This window comes from Cavia porcellus, unplaced genomic scaffold (genome assembly GCF_034190915.1).
Source record: "Cavia porcellus strain 051 isolate PalLab524CR breed Dunkin Hartley unplaced genomic scaffold, mCavPor4.1 scaffold_14, whole genome shotgun sequence".
NCBI classification, from domain to species: domain Eukaryota; kingdom Metazoa; phylum Chordata; class Mammalia; order Rodentia; family Caviidae; genus Cavia; species Cavia porcellus.
This window is the reverse complement of record NW_026947497.1, coordinates 63,715,434-63,740,265: the sequence shown is the minus strand read 5'-3', so window position 1 is coordinate 63,740,265 and position 24,832 is coordinate 63,715,434. Positions and strand designations below refer to the sequence as shown.

The following is a 24,832-nucleotide window of genomic DNA, read 5'->3' as shown; positions in this document are numbered from 1 at the left end:
TCCTTGGCTTAAAGTTCTTCCCCCAAATTCTTTCCCTTTCCCTTTCCCTTCCCTGCCTGCTTCTCAGAGGACTTCTCAGGAGCCACGTCCTCTGTGGACTCTTCCTTCTCAAGTTCCCACTGGAAATGATTTTTCCCCTCCTAGCTCATAGGAAGTGAATGTTTGTCTCTTTGCACTGGAGTCATTTGCTCCTACTGCAGAAAAACTAGTATCAAACTGAACAGAAGACTCTTTGCACTTGGAGTTAGAAGACAACTTTATTATGCTAGCAGGGAATCTCAGTTCCAAATCATCAGCACTGAGGCGGTTTTGCAAGCAGGAAGTACAAGCCGTTACATGATTGAATTAAGTCATACAGTGTCAGATGAACTACCCTATTACACTTGCTTAAAAGGAGTTGTCTATCATAGGAAATTCTTGGAGATGAGGGCAGGGAGTCCAACTTGAGCAAGCAGAGTTAAAAAGTATCTTTATTTTACCCAAACCAAAGTTCTTGAAGCCAGTTAGAAGCAGTATATTTGCTTAATTAAGGGAAACAAATTGAGAATAGTCAAATTGACCCAGCACATTATCAGAAGGAAAGCAGCTGGACCCAGATGGTCAAGGCTGACTGAAGTTAGCAGGTTAGCTACAGGACAGGCAGCAATAACATCGGCAGAGGCTATTGTTTGATTTTAATTTGCTATAACGTCTATAAGTTTGTTGTTCTATAACTGTGCCTTACTAATCATACAATGTGCTCCAACACTATCTTGTAACTCCTATTAGACTGAAAGCTTCATGGGAACAGAGATTGCATTTATGTATTAGTCAGATTTTCAGTTCCTGGACAGAATACCTGACAAGTACACCCAAGGTCCACCACCAGTATGTGCAGGAGCCAGACCCTCTTGAGCCATGGCTGCGGTGACTTCTGACTGCCTGAAAGACTGAGTTCATGAAGCAGAATCCTGGAGAACCAATTCCCTAGGTGACCCTCTGTAACAGGGACCCCAGAGACTTTCCTTTCAAATGAAAGCCTTACATCTTTGTACCTTGAGCCTTGCTGTATAGTTGGTGATGCAGCTTTGCTGATTCCTGAGATGCCCTCTAGGCATCTGTCTTTGTCTTTGCTAAAAATATTTGGGTTTTTAAAATTTTATTTTATTTTTTTACAGTACCAATCTCTTTACAAATGGTCCCCTTCAGGCTAAAATGTAACATTTTCAAATATTTCTGTTTTCCTTTTTGTTCCTAATTCTCACTATAAATCTGGCTAAAAAGCAGACAGAAGTACTCATGACTCAGCTTGAACACTGGGCTGTTTTGAAATTTCCTCCAGCAGATCAGTGAACCCACCATCCTTAATGCCAGCCTTGGGCAGAGTCTCAGGACGTGTACAAACTACCGCAAAAAAAATTTTTTTCCCAGAGTGTATCGCTCATGACCTTTAGTTTCCTTCCAAATAAGGTCTTCATTCCTAACTGAAACCTCCTGAGCCTGACCTTGATTATCTGCATTTCCATCAGCATTCTGGTCTTCAGAACTCTGAGCATAAATCTTCTACAGCATTTTACTATCAAGCTTATCCATCAAGCTCTTACAGAATTTTAAGGCTTCTCTAGGTCAAATCTCCAAGCCCATCCAAACTCCTTCCACAAACCAGTTCCAAAGGCTTCCAAGCCACATGGTCACATAGAGACACAGCAATGATCACACTCTCATTACTAATTTTCTATAGTAGTCAGTTTTCTTATTTCTGCACAGAATACATGACACTCACTAGTGTCAAGATATTTATTTGGCTGGTGGCTTCAGAGGATTCCACCCATGTTCAGCTGGCTCCAAGCCAAAATATCATGGCAGAAAAATGTGGCAGAGCAAAGCTACTTAGTTCATGGAGATGAGGATGCAAAACAGAGGAACAGCATCAGAGAAGAATAAACGAAGGACTGGGCATAGTTCCCAGGTCCCCCACACTGAGAAATGTGGTTTGCAAATCCCCTAGGTAGCTCCCAAGTTGATCATGGTAACAAGCTCAGCTGTCATAGCTTGTCATATATTTTTGCATCTTCACTGAAGATGTATACCTCGTGTCCCTGTCTCACCTGACAGCCGGATGAACACCTGGTGGCTCATTTGACACTGTCAAACGTGCTCGCTAGTGCAAGGTAAACATTAAACAGAAATTTAGACCTTCCTTCTTTCCCAAGAAGACTTAAACAGCAAGAAGAAAGAGAAATGAGGACCTGGGCTGTTCCTTTTAAAAAACACTTAAAAGTTGTATTTCCCTCCTTAGGATGTGCTTCTCCCAGGTTCCATTCATTTTGTGCCTCCCACAGCTTCTAGTACAAGGTGTGAAATACTGACACTCAAGCAAAGCTTAGCTGAGTCAAACTGGAGGACTGGAAATCCTCTCTAGACCACTTAGCGGTGGAGACAACGTTAGCAACTGTGCACCACGGTGACTGACTATCCTTTATCGATCCTTTATCGTTAGCATAGCTGCATCCACGGGGCTTTTGGCGTCTCCCTCTGACTACTGTCTGACCACCATGAAATCTTTAGTTTCGTGATCATCCTGAGTGTGTCTAAGAGCCTTCTAGCCAGAGCAGTATTTCTCAAAGTGTGGTCCCAAAGTAAGGCTGAGAGCCACTGAGCTGCTGAGCTAGTGCCCTTCTGAGCCTGACCTTGCTCCTGTCCGCTCACGGAACTCATGTGTAGGGGAGGCCCTTGACCTGCTCTACTATAAGAGGCCGGCATTTGAGAGGACAGAGTGCACTCTCCTGGCCTGTGAGAGTCACTGGTGAGAAATCTGGTAGTTTGTTATAAACTGGATGTGAGTCTCTATTAAGAATATCTAGAAGTGGTATGGCATGCTATTATGTTGCTTGGGAAAATTTATTCACATACAATCCCCCACCTCACACTCACAAAAGCCTTTCACAAATCAGAGAAAGGAAATCAAGTAGATAGAATATGGTGTTTTATGCAATTACGTCATTTATGCCAGTAGCTGGCAGAAGTAAGTCTCTAAGTTATAAGATATGTCACCTGTTTGCAGCCAAGCATACTAACTAACTGGTAGGTGCATGAAAATTTAGGTAACTCTTCAGGGAATCAAGCAGAGGTTTCTTTGGAGGAAACTGCCCATCCTATGGCTTCTGGTGATGATGTTGGGGTGGGCATGTTCTGGCACCATTGTATGTATTGCAAGGACTTCAAAAGCTTCAGTGTTGTGCTGCACATTCAAAGCACTGGCCAAGAGGCTGATGTAGCCGGCTTCTCCTGCCCAGTCCATCCTTAGGAATCTCTCAGCAGTGGATCTAAAACACAACAGAGAGTTCCGGGTCCCCTGACGATGGGGAGATTGAGCTGCTCCTTTCCAGTTTCTCACTGGTGAAGAAGGGAATGTATTTGCTCAAGTGCATGGTCACATTCCTGTGCAAGAAGTGGCGCAGGTACTTCTGGAACCTCTCCCCCACGAAGGCGTAGATGATGGGGTTGATGCAGCAGTGGGTGTGGGCGATCACCTCTGTCACGTGCTTGGCCATGTCCAGCTGTTTGCTCCGCTCACAGTCATCCAGGAAGGACAGATCAAAGGCAGAGAAAAGGAGGAGCAGGTTGTAAGGTGTCCAGAACACAAAAAAGACCACCATAATGACAAAAATGAGTCGGATGGCCTTGTACTTTTTTTTACTGGGACATCTCAGCAGGGTCTTAATGATTCCTGTGTAGCAGATGATCATAATGAGCAGAGGGAGTGCCAGGCCAAAAATGTTCATCCTGAGAGCTTGGAAACGCTTCCAGTGGTGTTCTTTCTTCTCTGGGTAAGAAGGACCACAGAATAAGACTTCAAAGTGCCCCTGAGTCCCATAAAACATGAATTCAGGGAGCGCAGCTAGCACCGCCAGAACCCAGGTGATGACACTGGTTATGATACCAAAAGTTACAGTACGGGTTCGCAGGGCGAACACGGCATGAACAATGGCCAGATACCTGTCAATGGTCAGCAGGATGATGAAGAAGATCTCGCTGAACAAGCCCACGTAGTAGAGCCCTGAGATGATCTTACACATGAAGTGGCCAAACACCCACTTGTTCCAGTGAACATAGTAAGTCCAGAAGGGAAGCGTGAAGAGGAAGAGCAGGTCAGAAATGGCCAAGTTGAGCAGGTAAATGTTGGTCATGATTTTGAGCTTCTGGTACTTGGTGAGGACCACTATGACTGTTATGTTTCCCAGGAGGCCGACAATGAATACCAGGGAAAACAGAGAGGGTAGGAACTGGGCCCCAAGATCTGTGATGCTGACTTTGAAACAAGGCTGTGCAAATTCATAGTCATAGAATGTGGTCCCGGGGAACTCGGTCTCCAGCTCAGCCTCCTCTGGGTAGGTCGCCATGCCACTGGTGCCTGTGGTGGAAGAAACAATAATCCCATAATTAAGCAGAGTCACCTCTGCTTACTTATCCTTAAGCAGGATCTGTTGAAACACGCCAAATGGTCCATGCTCCCAGAAGATATGTGACGAACAGCCCAAGCATTTCGGAGGTTCTTTAGCACGTAGTTCAAAAGCTGTATCAGAAATAATTTAAGTAGGGTCAGGAAGTGAGACTAGGAGATAGAGGGATGTAGGCAATTGGGACAGAGACCTGAGTAAACTGAAGGCATGGGTAAACGAGATATACAAGCCTCAGGAAACTGGAATGCAGGGGATAGTCTGCTGAGGACAACGAGGAGCCCAGCCACAGTGGCAGCTACGTACCTGCATTTCCACACACCTGGCATCTGGCGACACCTGCCAGTGGCAAACTACCTGTTTCATACACTAAAGGCTGCATATGAGCCCCTAGATGCAGGTGCTTCTGTGTCTTCCCTTAGAACCTCAACTTTGCTTTATTCTTTCTAATAAACCACATCTGGTTTGTTCTCCACTGCTATGCTGCCAGCCTCATTCCTCAAGAGCCCAGAGGGAAAAACTGGTTGTGTTTTTGGTGTCTAACAGGGAGCTTGACTTCTCTGTGGAGAGCTAAGTATGGGGAGGGGTGGTCAGATCTCTCTCCTCCTCTCGCTTTCTCTCTCTCCTTCTCTGTCTCTGCCTCTCTCTCTCTCTCTCTCTCTCTTTCTTCCTGTCTCTGTATCTTTCTGCCAGTTAAAAGCTACCAGTGGGTCAGCAATGGAGACTGGGGGCAGCCACCTTCTAATCAGTGCTCTACTGACTCCCAGGGACAGGGGTGAGCTGGGTCCCTTTCTGAGGCAGATTCTGGATGTGTGAAATTTGTAAAAGTTGGGGTGACAACTTTGAGAGTCTGACTGAACTGCTCTCTGGTGGGCACTCAAAGGTGGAAGTCTGGTCCTGATCACCCCATGAGAAACCTCCATCAGCCTACTGTATGCAGCCTGCACGCCTCTGTGAGGTGAGGCGCTCTCCATGTGTCGTCTTTTCAGGGTGACCCGTGGTCCCTCCGTCAGAGCCCTCTCATAAACCTTTGCTAAGGCTGGGGGAGAGTCCTTAGGCCTTGGTCCTATGACAACACTTTGGGGCTGTCTGTGGCTCTGGTCTGGAACTTTCTCCAGTGCCCTTTCAGAGCCAACTCTGGACCCTCTCTCATAGATGCCAGGTCAAGGGGTGGGCCTGCCTCTGAGTTTCAGTCAGGTTAGTTCATACAGGTTAGTACTGGTTCCTTTCCTATGCAGACCATATTCATCAATTCCTCTACTTCCTGAGAGAAAAACTCCTACCCCTCAGGCAGTGACCACCCAGCATCCCTGTCCCTCCCAACTGGAGGTTGGGGAGAACCCTCACAAGGGCCTTTTGTGACTTCTGAGAAGCCTTCAAAATGTATGTCATCCAGACCTAGTTAGCCGTCATGGGGAGCAGGCTCAGGGTGCCCCTTCTGGGACTTACCGGCACACGGGAGACTACCACACATAGACCCATGGAGGGGGTCCCTCCCTTGCTGCTTTGAGCAGGGAGAGGTGGAGAAGAGAGAGCAACAGGGAATGGCAGGGGGTCTCTCCCCTTACCATGTCTCTTACAGATGGGGACACTGAGACTCAGAGCTTTCTGGTTCTCTCTCTGTTGTGGTTTGTGTCTGGATGTCCCTCCAAAGCCTTATGCAGTCATGGGGAGTGGGCTTTTCAGAAGTGGTTGAATCTAGAGTTTGTGATTTATTCATGGTCTAATTCTGAGACTAAGAGTGTGAGTGCTACACCCACCCTAGAGTACATACAATAGGATAACCTGCATACAATATAAGGGACAGAAAGAGTTCTCTCTCTCTCTCTGTCTGTCTCTCTCTGTCTCTCTCTCTCTGTCTCTCTCTGTCTTGTTGCTTTTGCTGTCTTCCACCTCCATGAATGATTGCCTCTTGCCATGTGCCACCCTGCCTTGGAGCCAGATGATTATGAACTGAAACCTCTACAAACTGAGATAAAAAGACCTTTTCTCCCCTACCTTGGGTGTTGAGTATTTTGTCTCTGTAACCAGAAAAATCACTAAGACATTCCCCATAGGACTACACCATTAAGAAGCAGGAACAGTTTGACCCTTAGGACTTGGAGGAAAAGTGGCTAATCTTCTGTCCATACACCTGGTGAGGCTGCCCTTGGGGTGATGAAGAAAAGCTGCCAGTAGGAGGAAGCATCAGTTACAGTGAAATGCTCCAACTAGACCTATTTTGTCAAAAGCAAGGTAAATGTCTCAAAGTGCCCTATGTGCAGGCTTTCTTTGCTTTGAGGGACACTTCTGAGCTGTGCAGGTCATGCAGCGATTCGGCCCTGTTGATAGCCCTTACCTTCTGACCTTGGGAGGGGTCCCTTATCCCAAAATATCTCCTGCGGGACTCTGCTGCCCTCACCCACTCCAGGGAGATCCACCTAGGAGCCCTTCTGTCTGCCCTTTCCTGAGCTCCCAATTCATGAATAAGAGCAAGGATGTCCACTTACCTTCCCCTGCAGGTGGCAGGGACAAGGCCAGAGGGGACCCCAATGTGGGCTCATGTTTCTTTCCCCTGGGAGACCTCTGAAATATCAAATCAGACCTGAGAAAGATCTCAGGATCCCAATAAATGTATATGGCATTCAGGGAACAGTCCTAAAAGCATGATCTTTCTGAAGAGACATGATGCGTCTTTTACATTAAACTGTCTCGGACTCAGGAGAGGCAGCTCTGAGAGCAGCACAGCTGTATGGCGATGAACTCTGCCTGCCCGATGACCAAGGGGAGCCCCAGCTGGGGTTCATAGCAGATCCTCACGAAGAGCCCAAGTGGGACCCTAATGACTAGGTGGGAGGAGTGTTCTGAGACAGAAACTTCCTGAACCTCTAAACCGCTCCAAGCTCTCTGTGGTGATGCCAGGAAAGAAAGATTCCCTCAGTTGACCTCCAGTGACTAGAGGAAGCCCTAGCCAATCCCCCCTCCCTGCCATGAATCTCTTGAGATGCAGCTTATTCTGAGAGATAAATGCATTATCTGGTCCACCCTTTCATTTTGAGAAAGCCACAAAAGTCAGTTGTGGGACCAGACCATACTCCAGATAACCTATGAGGAACAGATCATCTATAAAATGATCTTTTTCACTCAAGATCAGCAGGAGGCCAAGGAGCAGGATTGAAAGGATAGGAAGAGGCAGCCTTGACAGTAGCTACTCTACAGACTCACCCCACCAGGCTTCTTGGTAGATGGGGGGTGGATGTTAAAAGTGTGCAAATCCGAGACTCTTCAAAAAAACAGTACAGTTGGCCTCTGCTAGGGCCCTCAAGTAACCACCATGGTGACCACTGGAATGCTCTTTGTCCCCAAGGATGAAGATGCCCACTGCCCAGGAAGGTGGGAAGCATCTCTCTGCCAGTGGGAGCCTTCCGGTGAGGCAGAGAGGGGGTGGTTTTTGGTGTTTTGGTACAACTCGCATGTACTATCGAGTCCACAGTGTCTCCATGTCTGACCCAGTAAACAGTTGATTGCCATGTGAGGAGCTCCTTGCTTCCTTGAGCAGAAAGCGAAGGTCCTTCCCCTGGCTTGCTGTCAGCAGAAGAGTGATTTTCCTCATTTGTTGGAACCCTCCTGAGGGAGGTATGTGAGTGCAGCCCATTGCCAGGAGCTTCTTCAGTTCCTCCCTGAAGTGGGGAATGGGGACTCAGCCTCTCTGGGGAGTGTTCCTAGAGCAAGGATTTGAGGTGGCACCGGGAGGTTCTCACACTACCTCATAAACTGCAGTGCTGACCATGGCCTCCCCCCGCCCCCCGCTGCTACTCCATTGGCCCCCTGTTGCTGCCCTTTCCAGAGGATTATTATGTCTCGTGGGGTAAGTGGGGACACTGCACATAACAGGTGGTCACTTCTTGATGCTATTTTATTGGGGACCCTGTGGCTGTGAGGAAATTTTGTTCTGCCCGATGACAGGTTGAGCCTAAAGCTCCATACTTCAGGTCTGTGCGCGGATTAGCCCTGGCCCTTCTCATTGGTCTGAGAGCCCAAATGAGAGCAACTCCTGCCAGATAAGCACCTGTTCCTGGAGAGTTGAGTGAGTTTTCGATGACTTTTGGCAGAGAGATGCTTCCCACCTTCCTGGGCATCGGGCACTCAGTTCCTCTTGTTCTGGGTGGGCACAGTCACTAGATACACAGAGGCATCGCCTACAGGAGAGAAATGCCCACTGGGTGGTCTGAGCCCTAATAAATGAGATCACCCTCGATTTGGCCCACTCTGGGGCTCCAGGGCAAGAATGGCTCCTTCTACTGGGATGCAGCTCCTCAGGGCTTCTTAAGGGCCCTGGGCACACAGTGTCACCTGCACTGTGCCTGGAGACCTCAGCCTCCAGGGAAAATAGGCCCCACAGAATTCTCAAAACTTACCAGGATGCCAGGCTTCCCAGATCACCCTCTTTCCCAACCTCTTGCTTAGGACAATGCACTGTCCTCAGCATCCAGGCCTCAGCCCCTTGGAGTGCTGTAGAGGAGCCCAAGTCTCAACAATGATTTCCCACTAAATCTGGAAGAAGCTGGCCAGGGGAAACACCTCACCTCTCAGTCCCACTTCCAGAGAACCCTCAGAGAGGCCCAGCCTAGAGAGGATGGGCTCCGCCCTGCCCTTAACCCAGGAGCCCAGGGCTAGGAAAGACTGGGTTACCTCCACTCTTTCCTGGATCTCATTACCCTGTCCTAGGCTAATGTCTGGAGACACTGAGGGACCTAGCCACCACCATCCTAGGCTGACCAGAGGTCCCTATAAGCCTCTTCCACTCCTTTATGCTTTGATACCTGCTTTACACGCATAATCATGGTTATGAAGGCCCGATCACTAAGGCTTTGCCCCAGAACTGTACCACATTCCTCAGCCCTGCTCCTGACAGATAGCCAGACACCCTACATTATTCTAGCAGACACTGCCCCTCCTTGTCACTGAGCTTTTTCACAGCCTCAACTTGAATGTTTCTCCTCATGGCGTTTCTTTATGCTAAAGACCCTGAAAAAGACCTCGTCCTGGCAGTCATAGGCCAGGAGAAGCAAGAAGCCAACCTCCTCCTGGGTGCTGGCCGGCACATGGCCTGGAGACAAAAAAAGCCCCCCATCCCACCCCTTAGTAAGTGGCTGATTCAGAGGAACACAAGCTGAGATGATAGCTACTGAAGTAAAAAAAAAAAAAAAAAAAACAATAAAAGCAAAACAAAACTTGATCCTCCTGTTGTTTGACTTTGCAGGCCTGGGTTGGTAGTCTGAGCATCTGTTTAGAGGTTAACAATGTGCAGTATAGCATTGGTGGGGGATTTCTTTCTGTGTTCTTTTTGAAATCCAATAGTGTTCTCACTGTCTTGTTTGTTTCCATTTTATTGTTTTGCTTTATTCCCTTTAAAATGAAAAAATTAGAAAAAAAGAAGCAAAATGAGGGGTATCTGATTTACAAAAGAAAAAACATGACCTCATCCCCTGTCCTCGAGCTGCAGTGTGGGCTCCATGCTGGGGCAGCCCCTCTGTGTTTGTTCTACAGAAAGCTGCCCTGACTGGTGAGCATGCATCTTTGCTCCTCGTTCTCCCTAACATTTGGTAGCCCATACGGGGAGAGTCTGAGGGGACTGTTCCAGGATCCCTCACCCTTCCTCCAGTAGTCCTGACACTGCAGATTTCATCCGGCATAAGGGACACACAGTGCCTGGTCAGAGGTAGTCAGGGCTTACAGTGACCTGTGAGCAGCCAAGAGATGCCTTCTATTGGAACCCTCTCCCAGTTCTCACTCTCTCTCTCTCTCTCTCTCTCTCTCTCTCTCTCTTTCTCTCCATCCCTCAAGAGCTCCAGTCAGCAGGGGTGGTCATTTGTTTTTTCCTGCTGAGTCTCCATGCAACACTGGACTAATTAATCCCAGGATTGGACAGACTGGCCCTGCCTTCCTGCAGGCACCTGGAGGAGAAGAGGTTATCCATGCTGAAGTCCCTTGGGGTCTCCTGGGGCCTCGCTGGAGATTGGAGTGGGGATGCTGGCCCAATTGCTCAGGGAGTCACTTTCTCTGACCCCAGGCATGGCCACTAGAGAAGCAGATTGGATCCCCAGTCTTGTCCTGGAGAAGCCCTGAAACAAGCTACCAACCCCTGGCCATTCTCTTATCAGTCACCCCGGGCTCCCAAATTTCCCAGATTCTGGCTAGCTCATTCCTCATTAGGTGGTCTTTCCGCAGGGACCTCCCTGGAGAATCCTCTCAGCTCGAAGGGAGGCTTGAAGCCCAAATGTCTGTGTTTCACCCCTCACAGCCTGGTGTAAAGCCCACGGGTCACAAGGCAGCATGTTTCATCCCTGAATCCTCCGTGATCCTGATAACTGCTGTTCCTGCAGAGAAGCTGCAAGTGGGGAGCGCTTCTCTATGCCCAAGCCTGCCACTTCCCTCTCTCTTTCAAACCCATGCTGCCCACCCGGTCTCCCTCCTGGAGGGACAATCTACAGCTGGCCTTTGAGAGTCTGACACTGACCTGGAAGAGGAGCCTTTGCCCCATGGGTGCCCCACCCCACCCCTCCTGAGACAGTGCCCTGCCAATGCAGCCCAGGGAGCTGGAGGAGCAGCTCAGCCCTCCACCCTGCCATCGTCTTGCTCCCACTGATGGCAGGGGCCATGAGACAGGTACATATTCAGGGGTCCCTTTTCTCTGATGGAGGTATTGGCACCGCCCAGCCCCTTTTATCCATGAAGGCATTGGCTCAGGTGGACTGGAATCTGGGCTACTTCTCTGAAAGATCGTCCTGGGTATACACATCCCTGCCTAGAACCCGGCTCTTCTCATCTCCCACCTAAAGTACGCTACTATCAACCCTCACCCCAGGGAAGCTGGGTCTGTCACCACTTCCAGATCCTGTCCCAGTTTACTTCTGATGTAAGAAAAAAAATCTTCAGAAGTTAAAAGACCCCTAGAAACCAACTCATAAATGCTGCCTTCTGCATTTTTAAAAATTGGGAGGGTGAGCAATGGGCCCCAAAGTAAAAACAAAACAAATTAAAACCCCAAATGCTTGTCTCCGCTACACCCAGACCTATAAAGGACCACTACACCCCTCCTGGAGCTTGTTGATGATGTGGCAGTGGTGGACCCTGGACAAGGAATTATCCTAATCTTTGTCCTCCAACTATACCGTGCCCTAACTGGGATCCACGGGGACATTGGAAGATGGGCATCCCCAGAAGATACGCCCTTCCAGCTCAAGAATCCAAGCCAATCTTCAGCCGTCTGTCTCACTGCCAGCTTCAGCAATGGAAGAGTGAAAATCCCTGGGATCCACTGTCCCACAGAAAGTGAGTCCATGGAACCCACAGCTCTCAGCATAGAACCTGTGATGGCCATTTCTTTATTGATACCAGGGCAAACCTTTCTGTCACCCTCCAAGTCCAGGGGCCCCCTGCTGGCTCTGTTGCTTTGGTTGGCATCAAAGGGCCCCAGGACCCCCTGTTACACCCCTTCCTGTGTGCTGCACAGCAGGCTGGCCCTCCTGCATGCTAGTTACTCCCCACTGCCCACCCCCTTATGGGCAGAGACCCCCTACATAGTTAGGGCCATGCTCCATATGTCCACCCTCCTCAGCTGCAAAATTCTTACTTCTCTGCCAGAGAGCCAAGCCTAAGAAATGCAGCCTGCCTAATGCCCATCCAGTCTCAAGAAAATGGGTTCTACTAACCCCCAGGTCTGGGACACTAGGATCCCCAAAATATCATCCTATCACACCCTGAGGCAAGTTTCACGAAAGGATTCCACAGGCTTGATTTCAGCTCCCTAGAGCCCTCTTACCCCGTAAGTCCGAGGGGAGTCGCACCTGCTATTGACCACCTTCCTACTGCAGGATTATCGATTCCCACCTGCTGTCCTGTAACATCCCTTCTTGTCCACTCTGCTGCTCCCCAGGTCATTCAGTGTTGTTCTCCAACTCCACAGCCTGCTTCTTCCTTAACACCAGTGCCTTTGATCTTGCCCTAGAAACACCCTAGACAGACAGTTCCCCAGATCTTACAGACCCTGCTGCCATGGAAATATTAATATTAATCAATGTCAATATTAGTTGATACCAAGATTAATCAACATCAATATTAATCTACACACCAGGGAAAAACAACACAGGCCTGGACATGAAATGTTTCTTCTCACATCTCAGTTCAATCTCTTTCTCTGTCTTTCTCACAGGAGTAGTTTACCAAAGCCCAGTAATCACGGCTTCACCCCAGAAATCCCACCACATTCTCCAGCCCTGCACCTGGATACCACCGCACCCTAAATTACATCAAGCCTTATCTCTAGCAGACAGCCAGGACTCCTTTTCACTGAGCTTTCCTCCCCACAGCTCTGCGTCACATTCATGGCCTTATAAGAGCTCATGACCTTCAGAAGAGTGGCCAATGTGGTCTAAGGGATGGGAGGTCCCTCTCGGGTTTGTCCTGACTGTGAGCTCATATCTTTCTTCATCATTTTCCTAACAGACAGGATTCCTGGATTCACAGTTTTTGCCTAAAACAATGACCCATAACCTGGGAAAGGGTTTCACCAGATGACCCAGTAGCAGAGGGATAGCTTGCTAGATACACCTAGCAGACATAGAAGACATGAGATTCCTTTTAAAATAACGCGGCTTCCAACTCCAAAAGATAAGTGGTGACAGACAGAGAAACCTTGACACAACCCCTTTTCAGGTTAAGTCTCTTGCTAGGAACCTGACTCAGATTTTCCATTGTCACCTAACCTTTCAGTTCCCTGGCGAGTTGTATCATCTTCACTGCTGAGCTAGAGAGGTGACTAGGTTTGCTTTTTCTAGTTAACAATCAGCACTGTTCTGGACAAGACCCTGGACCAAAATCTGATCCAGGGGTTTCATGTTGCTCTCCTACTCCTACTTCATCTAGTTTACCTCTGGCTTTCTCCCTGAGCTATGATGGTGCCTCATCCCTCTAATTTGGTCTCACTCAGAAACGCCTTTGTATTCTTGTGCACAAGCTATGGCTCCGAGGCTCATTGTAAGACTTTTCCAAAGTCCATTCTTCTGCTTCTGCCTGTTAGTGGAAACTCATCCACCCACTCTCATCTTCTCAATCAGTCCCACCCCACACCCCATTGACTACAAGTTACTATGCTTCTCCCCTGCTGCCTGCCATGGCCCACTGCATGACACCTACACCAGCCTCTGACCTGGCCCCAGTGAAAGCCAGCTGTCCCCTGCAGAATCAGTACCATCCTTCATAGAGACAGTGGGTCCACAGCCCAGGACCTCGCTCCACAGCTCACCTTGAGCTCAGTCGCCTTGAACCCTGTCACCTCATTTCAGGACCTGGCTTGCACACATCCACACCCTGACCCTCACAACCCCTCTCATCAGTGCTTCCTCCTCATGCTCGCCCCAACCTGTAGGGTCTCAGGGTCTCCAGGGGGCAGAAGGAACCACCAGGAGGTCTCAAGGTCAGCACTCTCCATGATGGGGAAAGAAGCAGAAATGGTGTGGGTTAGGGAGAGACAATGGGCACACAGATTTCTGAGAGCATTTAAAAGAGGAAATTCAAATTGCTCTGTGGAAGAAATCAAGGACTGGAAAATGATAATGATAATGATAAAAATATGGTAATTATTGTTGTATGTTCCAAGGAAATTTGCATTTTATATGTAATTATTTATAGATGACTTTCAAAAGCACTATCTTCATATTCAAAACTGAAACTCTTATGACCACAAGACTCATTCTCATTGTTAGTAAGAGTATGGCACATAGCTATGCCCTTCAGGGCCTGGGAATGATGTACCACATGCATTAGAGCTCACGGAGAAGCTGAAACCTGAAATCTTATGGTTTACCCAAAATCATCTACCAAGGAAATACAAAGTTTGGAAGAGACCCTTTGTTTCCGCCTGTGTGCAAATTGCTCGTCAGTGGATGCAGACCTAGTGACTTCTAAATATAACTTTTGAGGATTCAGCTCTTGCAGGCATTGCTAACCACTGCAGTGGGCACAGTTCTGTGTGATGTAAGCCTTGGTTGCCACCATCCTGCTCCTGGTCATGCTGAGCTAAGCAGATGTGTGCCAACAGTGAACCCCTAAGAACTTCTCCTGCACAAAAGAGGTGAGTGCCAGGAGTTTGCCAGAGGGATTTTGGATTCCAATTATTTTCTAGACCAAGAATTAGAGGACAAATGCCTGATTTTCTTAAGATTACAAACTCAGTGGGGAAAGAGGGGGCGGGGAGACAACTCATTGGCCCTCTGCGGCAATTTTCTTAGAAGTGCTAAGGAGCAGTCTCTACTTTTGTTGTTAGTTTAATCTTGATGACCGCCTGCTTGCTGTACATAATGATCACACCCATCCTGCGGGGAGCTGGAGTGCGCATAGGTCACATTTTAATTGTTCCAACAACACCTTCCATCCTGTCCCCTCCATCTTTTGGTCCTCTTCTCTTTTGCAAAAGATGCGTGTTCCTGTTCTGCTTCTTAATGAGACACCAAGCAGACACTGAGGCCACAGCTCCTGACACTGTGTATCAGAGCAGGAGGGGAGAGATGGAGCAGAGGGCCGGTACGGTTGGACAAATTTAACCCTAGCCCTGTTTACTCAGCGTGGATGGGGACACCCCTGAGGACCAATGTGACAACTGAAAGCCTTTGGCCCTGACCTTCATCTACTCATCTCCAATTTAGTAAGGGTCAGGGTACCTCCAAGGGCCTGAGCGTCAAGTAAGAGAGCAGATCAAAGGAAGATCACCTGTTAATTTCAAGAGGCTGTAGAGCATGGAAGAAGCCGGAGGAGGAGAGAGATAACGAGAAGTGAAATATGGGAGAAATGGGGTTCCACGGGGAGAGCTGCTGATCTGTTCTTATAGCTCTGCCCAGGTACCTCCCCTCCATGCTCTTGGATTCCAGGAGGAGAATGAATTGAGGATCAAATGACATATATTCTTATTCCCAATGGTATAATCCAGAGACAGGAACCCTGAAGCAAGAGGTGGCTTACCTGCAAGAACCTTTGAGAACGAGGTGGGTTGGTGGTGGATGGAGGCTAGCACATCAGTGCAGAGATGAGGGGAAAATGGAGAGGTGGCTTGGTGGTGGTGGGAGCTCAAACCGGGGAGGCCCCCAGGAGCTGCAGGCCCCAACCAGTCCGAGTCTTGGCACCAAAATGTGAGGTTTGTCAGTGCAACCACAAGACAACAGGGCTACAGAAGAGTGCAGAATCTCTCCAAAAAGGGGGAGCTGGGGAATGGCTTTTATGGAGTTGGGCTGGGGGTGGGGCGCTTGGGGGATTGTGGAGTCTTGGGATTGGAGAGGGCTCAGTGCATGTGCATAAAGGGAGCAGGAGGTTTATTTCTGGAACTAGAGGAAGAACATTGAAGTTACTTTTGGAGAGATAAGTGGTTTCCTGGGGCTTGGCACCAAGTTGGGTGGATGTCGTGTTAGAGGCAGCAACGTCCCAGGCAGCAGAACCTATCACTTTCTCCTTTCCTAGAGAAATGTTGAAGTAATTTGTCTTATCTGAGATACTGAATTTCATGTGAAGGAATTATCAATACAAAATTATGTTAAAGCTTCATGTTGAATCTGTGTAACTATGTATTAGTAACACAAATCTTCCAGAAATTATGTAAAATTTCTAAATATCTGATATGTGCTGCTACATTATCAAAATTAGTGTTCTTATCTTAATGAGCAAATTTATTCATCAATTGTATTATTGAATTCTCAAGGTTGTTCAAAGTCTTGCCACCCATGGACAGTATGGTTTCTCTCTGATGACTTTCTGAAAGCTTTTGCAAATCATCTGTGACACAAATTCTAAGAAATTCATAGAAAAAAACTCTAGCAGGCATAGGTTTCTACTAACTTTCAGGTGGGATTTCCCTAGCCCTATGCCCTGCCAGTGTCACCTAGGTGACTTGATGTCTCCATCGAAGAAGTCATTTCAATGCCTTTGTGCCTGCTGCCTTGTGGTGGGCAGTACTGAAAGTCCCTGAGAACAGTGACATCCTGGACACATTCAGACTGCAGGACAGGAAAAGCCATCAAAGTAAGACTGCTGTATATAAAATACATGCTATTGGTTTCTATGTCAGAAAGGCAGGAATTGCAGCCCCAGGTTTACTTTATAAACTTCCTGCACGTAACTTGAATTTAATATAATGTAATTTTCTATGTTAATTAACCTAAATCAGTAAAGTTTTGCATGCAGATCCTGGGAAGCGATTCTAGCATCTTTCACTTTTTTTTTTTTTTTTTTTTTTTTTTTTTTGATTCTAGCATCTTTAAGTGTAACTCCGATCACTGAAAAAGCAAGTGATGTGCTCAGGGATCTAATGCTTAGAAAGCAAGGAGATGGGGTCTTAGTCCCACTCAGATCGGAGGACTCATGGGTGACAGGTTTGGTTTGTTTAATGTTAGCTCCAGAGGATGTTGGTTTGGGGACACATTTCAAATTCTTGGTATTGCCCTCCTGTAAGTCCTATTGTCAAGGACCCACCTGATTGTATTTTCGCAAGGGCTGAGATGCTTATCAGCAGCCATTCATTCAACACATGATTCCATGAGAACTGAGCATCAAACACCACTAGAACATAGCTAGGTGTGCCTGTTGTCTCAGCACTTCGGAGGCTGAGGCAGAAGGTTGAAGTGAATTCCAGACCAGCCTGAGCTGCATAGTGAGAGCCTGTCTCAAAAAAAAAAAAAAAAAAAAAAAAAAAAATGCAAACAGAGACCAAGAGAACAACAATCACAAGAATCTGCTTAGTGCTTGGTCCCGTGGAGGACAGCAGACAGAGAAACGAGCATGAGCATCGCTGATCACAGCTGAAGTGAGCGGATAGGTGGGAGGGGAGCGTTGCTATGGGAAGACAGACACAGAGACTGCAGACTCGACGTGCCCCAGAGCCACCATGCCAAGGATGATGTCCGGTGATTTCCCCAGGCATCTCCAATCATGAAGCAGACACAAAGGTATGATTTATCTTTTATCCACATGTTCAGTAACTCAGCTGTGTTCAGTAACTCAGCTGACCTTGGCAGGTCAGCTCTCCTAGTGTGAGTGTATAATGGCCAATCAGGTATTAGTAACAGTACTCCTGCCCTTGTATTTTTAAAACTGCTGTGCTTGGAATTCCTCACCTTCCTGTGCAAGTCTCCCAGTTTTTCAACTGGTCAGTTGTCTGTGTGATAAACTTCTACAGTTTTCCACTTTGATCAGATTTTACTTTTGACCTGTGAAAAGTCCCTTTTACTCTCTCTTCACCCAGCTCCTCCTCTCCTCATGGGAGGATTTATTGTTTATATTCTAGATATTTATTCATGCAAGTATTCTCTTTGTACACAAGTCAGAGTAAAATTATATTTACTCAGAGTAAAATTATATTTTTCTGTAACTTTTTAAACTTTACAATGCATCTTGGAAATCTTTCTGTATCAATACTTATAAAATAATCTCTTTCTTTTTAGTAGATACAAGAAATTCCACTGTGTGCAATTTAGCCAGTTTTCTATTAACTGATATCAGTTTACTCATATTAGGCATCAATAATTTGAAATAAAATTTGTCAATTCTAGTGACTGTAAAGTTAGTATGTGATGGGTTAATCAAAACAAACTTTCCTACATTTAATCTAACTTAATTAACACAGTGTAGATTAGGAGAAGGATTACATGCAGATTATGGGAAGCAATCATTTCACAGCATCTCAAAGCAGTCCAGCTGGGCCTGGATTAAGGTAAACATTGCTTAACTGAAAAGCAGACAAGAGGACTCCGTGCCCAGTAAGAGGAGCTCAAGGAGCTCAGGAATCACCCTGAGGAAAGGCATTTTGGGAAAGACAAGGAACAGCGCACTGGCTGTGTGGATGGGAATCAGAATCCCAAAGGGAGGCTGATTCAACGGCCACACGCACAAGCTGGTGGTGACGCCAATCTGACCCCGCCATGGGCACCTTGGGAGGCGCCGGGTGGATGGAGACTGGGGGAGTGCAGCAGAGGTCGAGGGACTCCTGTCAGGAGTCCCCAGGGACAGAATGGTGGACTGCACCAATGCTTCCCTACTCTGGCGGCACTGGGGAACTCCCGAGGTCACCACGGGAATCAGGCCGGAGCCCAGAACAATTAGACCAGCCCTGCAGGGCGACCCATCTCCTTGTGCTTCTCAAGCTCCACCACTGAGCCTTGGGTGCGGCCAAGGGGGCCGAATCCTGGTGACATATTGTCCACTTCAATTACATGAATCCATTTTCTGTCTGTGAGTTACAAAACTTTCCAACCTGTTTAAGTGCAGTGAAGAGGGGTCTTTGCGATAGAATCAACCCTTAGTGAAAGCTCTAATAGCCAGCACCATGACACAGCACCAGTGTGACAGCTCATTTAATCCAGGATGACGTAACCACAAACACCTACTGTGAATTAACTGCTTGTGCTCTTCACCGAATTTATTCTTCTAAGTAAGTCTGCTTTTTTCTTACTGATTCACATAAACAACTCACATTTCTATCCCCAGGAAAAATAACTGGACCTTCTGGATCCATTAAATTTTGAGACAGGATCTCATTAAGTGGTTAAATAGACCAGGCTGGGCTCAAACTTGTGACACTCCTGCCTTAGCCTACCAGAGTGCTAGGGTTCTAGGCAGACCCCCCTAACCTCGGTTCATTGCCACCTTCTGAAGGGAGCTTCAGGTTCAAGCAGTTCCAGCCTTTCATGCACTGAACACCCATGTCTCAGCACTGTCCTCAAACACTCAGCACCATCCTCAGCTAACCAGGGTTTGTCAAAAGCAGGGCTTCCCAGCTCCACCCTGAAAGTCAGCAACTGCTCAGCCTCATCCACCAGACAAAAAGACACCCAATCAGTCATCAGCTGGATCAACTCATAGGCTGACTTTGAGTGGATTTGCAACAAAACCTTGATATAAATAGATGGCTGCATGGATATATTGAATACACACTCATATGCACACATACCCATATACACACATGTACAAATTAAGTTTTCACTGACTTGCTTTTCCAAGGCAACATTAAAAAACACAAATAAGCACTGTGGCATGGTTGCATTCACTAGAGTTGAAAATTTTTGAATGTAAAGGAAAGCCACGAGGCGAGGTGAGTGGAGTGGGTATAGAAGTCAAATTCAGATAAGTTCAAAAGCCGTGGGTAGAAAAAAAGAAAGAGGACAGCAGAGAAAGCAAAAAGAATATGAACACAGTTAGCCAAGCCTTCTGCCACTCTGGCCTTTTCCTCCTGATGTCACCAGGTACTTGCCTGCTCTACCCGTGAAATCCAAGGAGGCTTCTGGAAAGCATTTCTCCCACTGCCCTCGGTCTCCCTTCTTCCAGCTCCCATTTCCCAGAAACCCAACACCTACCTGGTAACTCCTAAATAACCACCTCCAGTCGTTTTCAATCTGTTCTTACCCAGATGAAAACAGAGAGGAGACCAGCAGTACCTGGTGGCCTCGTGAAGTCAGAGTGGCATGTGTCCAGTGGCAGCCTTGGTCTGAACTAAAGCAACAGAGATACCATCTGGTGAGACACTAGCAAGGTAGTAAACACAGAACTTCCTGTTTTAAATAAGCTAGCTTCTCAGATTTTGCAAGTTTTCAGAGAGACATTGAGTTTGGTACAGTTCTTCTTTTTGATTTTTCCAGCCCACACCGAGCTCTGGGGATGAAGAGGGCTGGGGTCCAGCAGGGCTTCCAGAGGCTCTCTGCTTCCTGTGCTTTGCTTGTGTTTGCTTTGGGGAGAGGACTGCAATAAGCACTATTAGACCCAAGGGGAGCCAGGATGAAAGATGAACTGAGACTTTCCCCACGGGGATGGATGACAACTAGGGACAAGCTAAATGTTCTGCGGGTTCAAGCAGAGACTTTACTGCAAGTTGTAGCAGTAAAAACTGAGATGACTCAGGAAGATTTGGGCTCGAGTTTCGGTTCTGGTGCCACACTGCAGAGCCCTGGAGTAATCACTGAAACTTGCTGGATCTCAGTTTTCTCATCTGGAAAGTGAAAAGGCTGAGATCTGTGTCCATGCATTGTCATGGAATCAAGAAAAATTTCTGAAGAATATACAGAGATAAGGGAATGTGAAAATAGGTCAGATTCCACTGTGACACAAGCTTCACAGGAAGTACTACTTGTCTGGCCTATGTGTTGATGTGTCGTTGGTGACTTAGAGTGATGTTGCATATAGAAAAATATTCACCCAGTGTAACAGGGAAAGCTCCAAGCATGCAAGGTGCAGTGTCTGATATTCTAGACAACTGGATTGGTCCGTGAGTTTAACAAGCATTTATCAGACATTTGACATGTGTGGTGCTCTGCTATATATGTTTCATGATAAAGTAAAGGTAGAAATAAAGGGCAAAGAGAGCTGGCAGGGAAAGACACATGGAGAGAGGAAGAAAGATGAAAGTGGAGAAAGACTCCTCTCTAGATGGATATTAATATCCATCCACATCTATCCATCCATCCATCCATCCATCCATCCATCCATCCATCCATTTATCTAGCTACTCATCCATCCATCCATCCATCCATCCATCCATCCATCCATCCATTTATCCAGCCACTCATCTACCCATCCATTCATCCACCCATCCATTCATCCATCCATCCATCCATCCATCCACCCATCCATTTATCCAGCTACTCATCTATCCATCCATCCAATGCATCCATTTATCCATCCACTCATCAACCCATCCATCCATCCATCCATCCATCCATCCACCCATCCATCCATCCATCCAATGCATCCATTTATCCATCCATCCATCCATCCATCCATCCATCCATCCATCCATCCATCCTTTTATCCAGCCACTCATCCATTCATCCATGCATCCATTTATCCAGCCACTCATTTACCCATCCATCTATCCATCCATCCATCCGTCCATCCATCCATCCATCCATCCATCCATCCATCGACCCATCTATCCATCCTTTTTATCCAGCCACTCATCCATGCATGCATGCATGCATCCATCTATCCATCCATGCATCAATCCATTTATCCATCCATCCATGCATGCATCCATCCATTGATCTCATTAGGACAACATGTATTCAGAAATTCTATTTGTGCTCAGTATTCAGAATCACTAGGCAGTCTTTCAGCAGAGGATGGGATTCTGCAGCACCGTTGTTGCTGGTCCAATTGGCTTTAACTCCTGACCCTTCACCCAGTGATTTGTATCCCTAAGATCCATCAGATGTCAACAGATGTTTGATGGCATCTCAAGACAAGTGAGGCATGGGCCTGGCAGAGATAGAGAAGAGTGAGAAAGATAAGGTAATCATTGGTCTTGGCTACTGATAAGCAGCTGAGGAGCTTCAAGCAGGTTCCATAGGCATCTGGGAGCTGTTAAAGGTTGTGACTGTACTGGTGCCACCTTATTTTGAGGTCAGTGTTTGAGAGCTTTCAGAGAATTGCCACACATGTTTCTGCAGAGAAACCCATAGCCTTTGACTTACTAGGGTGATTATTACTGTGGCCACCCCAGAATGGCCTCCATGGGACACCTCTGTGGGTGCAATTCATGCCACAGTGTGTGCAAAGAACTGTCCTGGACGTGCACCGTACACCACAGTGGGAAGTGAGGCCTGGTAATCCCCTGCAGATAAGGAAGCCAAGGTCTCACAGTGATCACACATTACCTAAGGGTAGAGGGGAAGTCAAGCACCAGCCTCCTGCTTCCCACACCATTTACTCAGCAGTGGGGGCACAGAGAACACTGGGTTCAGTGCCAGCTGCTGGAGGTCCAGGGGATGAGCTGTGTGGTGCTGCAGAGTCCCCTCCTCACCTGCAATGGCAAAGATAGCTAAGTGGCTCCCCATAGGAGGGGGTTAAGGAGCAAATCCTAACCTCCAAATGACAGACCTGGAGAGAGCAGACTATGACAAAACATTCTTCTGAATCCAGCAAATCACAGTATGTGCTAGAAAGTTGTGAGGATTTTCCAAGGCATTTGGAGATTTCTCCGAGGAAGCTCCATGCATAACTTTTTTGATTTAGCATTTTCCCCACTGCAAGGCAAATGCAATAAAAAATGAATGGGCTTTGTTTGGGGAGATATGTGTGTGCCTGTAACATACTTGGATCATCTTGTGCCCACCTTTCCCCCTGGTTTCATGGGTGAGGATTTCAGTGTGTTTATTTTGCTCTATGCATCCCTCTGTTACTTTTTTAAAATTCTGCATATTATAGATGATGTGATTTTTGTCTTTCTGTGCCTGGTCTTTCTTGGTCACCATGATGTTCTGTGGATCCACTCATTTTTCTGCAAAGGGCAGAATGTCAGTGTTTCTTAGGGTTGAGTGATAGTCCATGGTGTATATAGCACATTTTCGTTATCCGCTCATTGCGGGTGAGCAGCTAGGCTGCTTCCACATCATGACTGTTGTCAGTTGTCCCACACTAGATGTGGGTGTATGGGTCCCTGTGGTAGGCTGACTCTAGTGGCTTTGAGTGTACAGTTCTAAGGAGAGGTACGGTTGGTCAAGCTGGACTTTATTTTGTTGTGAAACTGTAGCATCATCTTTACTCTTTTTTCATTTTAAAATAAAAATATAAATAAAAAAGAGGATGAGGAGTATTTTCTGATGGATGATGACAAAATTTTAAAAACTTTTTAAGGATTTCTTGATTTTTCTATTAATAAGATATCAAAGTATCACTGACTGGATGCTAATTTAAACACACAGTCCAATACATCTGAAAACGACACATTCTTGTGCAGTACCGCTATAATCAAAGATACTGTATTTATGCCCCCCACAAAGCCAGTTAAATCCCAGCGCAGGTCACAGCCACATAGCCCCGCCCTCTGAGGTCAGCTCCCAGAGAATTGGTGTCCTGCCATCCGATAGGTTTTGTCCATAAAATCTACAAAATCTATGTGCAAAAGTTAGTGTCAAACAGTGAGTGAGGAAGGAAAAATTGAACCAAGATTCAGAAATGGTTCAGAAAATACAGCACCCCACTGCCCATGATGGACAGTGTCCCCTCAGCATAGGCAAATCCCATGCACTTACAGATAAAAGGGAAGAAATACGAATGAAATGGAATGATGTCAGTCAATGAAATCTTGATTTTCCACAACATCTCACACTATAAGATGAACCTAAAACAGAGAGGGAAAGGGGAAAGACCACTTAGACTGAATGGACAAAAGAAACCAGAGAAAAGAGGGACACCTGACTAACAGATTTGGGGTGCTTTGGGTTGGAGACTCAGTCTTACTGTGTAACCCAGGCTGGCCTCCTGCTTCAGCCTCCAAGTGCAGACATGACAGGTGTGTGCCACCACACTTGGCAAATGATAAATTTTTAAAACTCAGTGTGAAGTCCCTGGGTTCAAACACCAGCACTGCAACTCACACAAACCAAAACTCCTCACTGAGGTGCGACCAAAGCTCTGTACATTGCACGTACAGAACATAGCGCATTTGAGGTGAGTTTGGTGCTCAGAGCTCCTTGCACAAGGTCTGCCTGCAGCAAAGCCCCAGCCTTGGTGGCTGCAGGCACCTCGCTGTGCTGAAGTTCCCTGGGACTTAGTCATCTGGTGTCCGGAAGCTTCTGCCCTTGACTAACGCAGAGAGAGCTTCAAGCTGATCTCCCTCCTTTTTGTCCAACAGGCAGAGATGCTTGTTATCAGGTGGGGTAGCTTAATGTCTGCTTCGTTCTTTGATGAACAAGGAGTCCTAAGGCGTCTGTCACACAGGGCTGGAAGGGCACCCAGAGGCCACCTCAAGGCTGAGAGCAGCTGACAGTTTCCATCTGAGCCATGCTGCCCTGTCCCGCCCGAGATGAAGCTGGGCACCTGTAACGCACATGGAAGTCCGTGCTTGGAGCAGTGCACGTTGTGAGTGAATTAAAACACCTGCCCTGGCCCCTGCTGAGAAGCACAGAGGAGCTGTGTGGGTCTGGAGGGAGACGGATGTCAGTCCCCGATGCCACAGGAATCCACACAGTGGCAGAGGACGGGGAGGTGGTGTCCAAGCGGCAGCTGCAGGCCATGCAGCAACCTGCCTGGTGCTGTCCAGACCCATGGGGGAGGTTAAGTACATGCATTTTCACCCCTTATCAGAGGAGGAACTGAGGCAAGTGGTTAAGCAACAAGCCAGAGTTCACATAAGTGCAGAGTAGCTCGGTCAGTGGTCAGTGTGGGTCCCAGCCCAGCCTCCCCAGCTGCTGCCTCCCGGAGACCAAGGACATGGCCTGAAGAGGCCCCGGGTGGCCTGGTGCCTCTGGAGCCAGAGGGTTTCTTCCATGCCACACCCGGCAGGCCCAAAACCCAGCAGTCTACTTAAGTCAGAAGAAGATGCGCTTCCTTTAGAGAAAAGTACCAAAAGGCCACAGTGTGACTTCCCTGCTACCTGACAC

General features: G+C 47.3%; 1 protein-coding gene across 7 annotated transcripts in view; it reads right to left on the bottom strand.

Annotated features, from left to right (window-relative positions):
- Positions 1-238: 238 nt before the first annotated feature.
- Positions 239-24,832, bottom strand: part of LOC100718618 (C-C chemokine receptor type 3-like) — a 92,626-nt gene continuing 68,032 nt past the window's right edge. For 5 of the 7 annotated variants that reach the window (XM_063261046.1, XM_063261049.1, XM_063261047.1 and 2 more), the window contains one exon: positions 239-4,393. In XM_063261046.1, coding sequence (XP_063117116.1) covers positions 3,306-4,393 — 1,088 coding nt within the window. In that variant the 3' untranslated portion in view covers positions 239-3,305. Of the gene's footprint in view, positions 4,394-19,813; positions 19,984-24,832 lie in introns of those variants that run through there. The other 2 variants (XM_063261050.1, XM_023560390.2) reach the window with 2 other exon arrangements.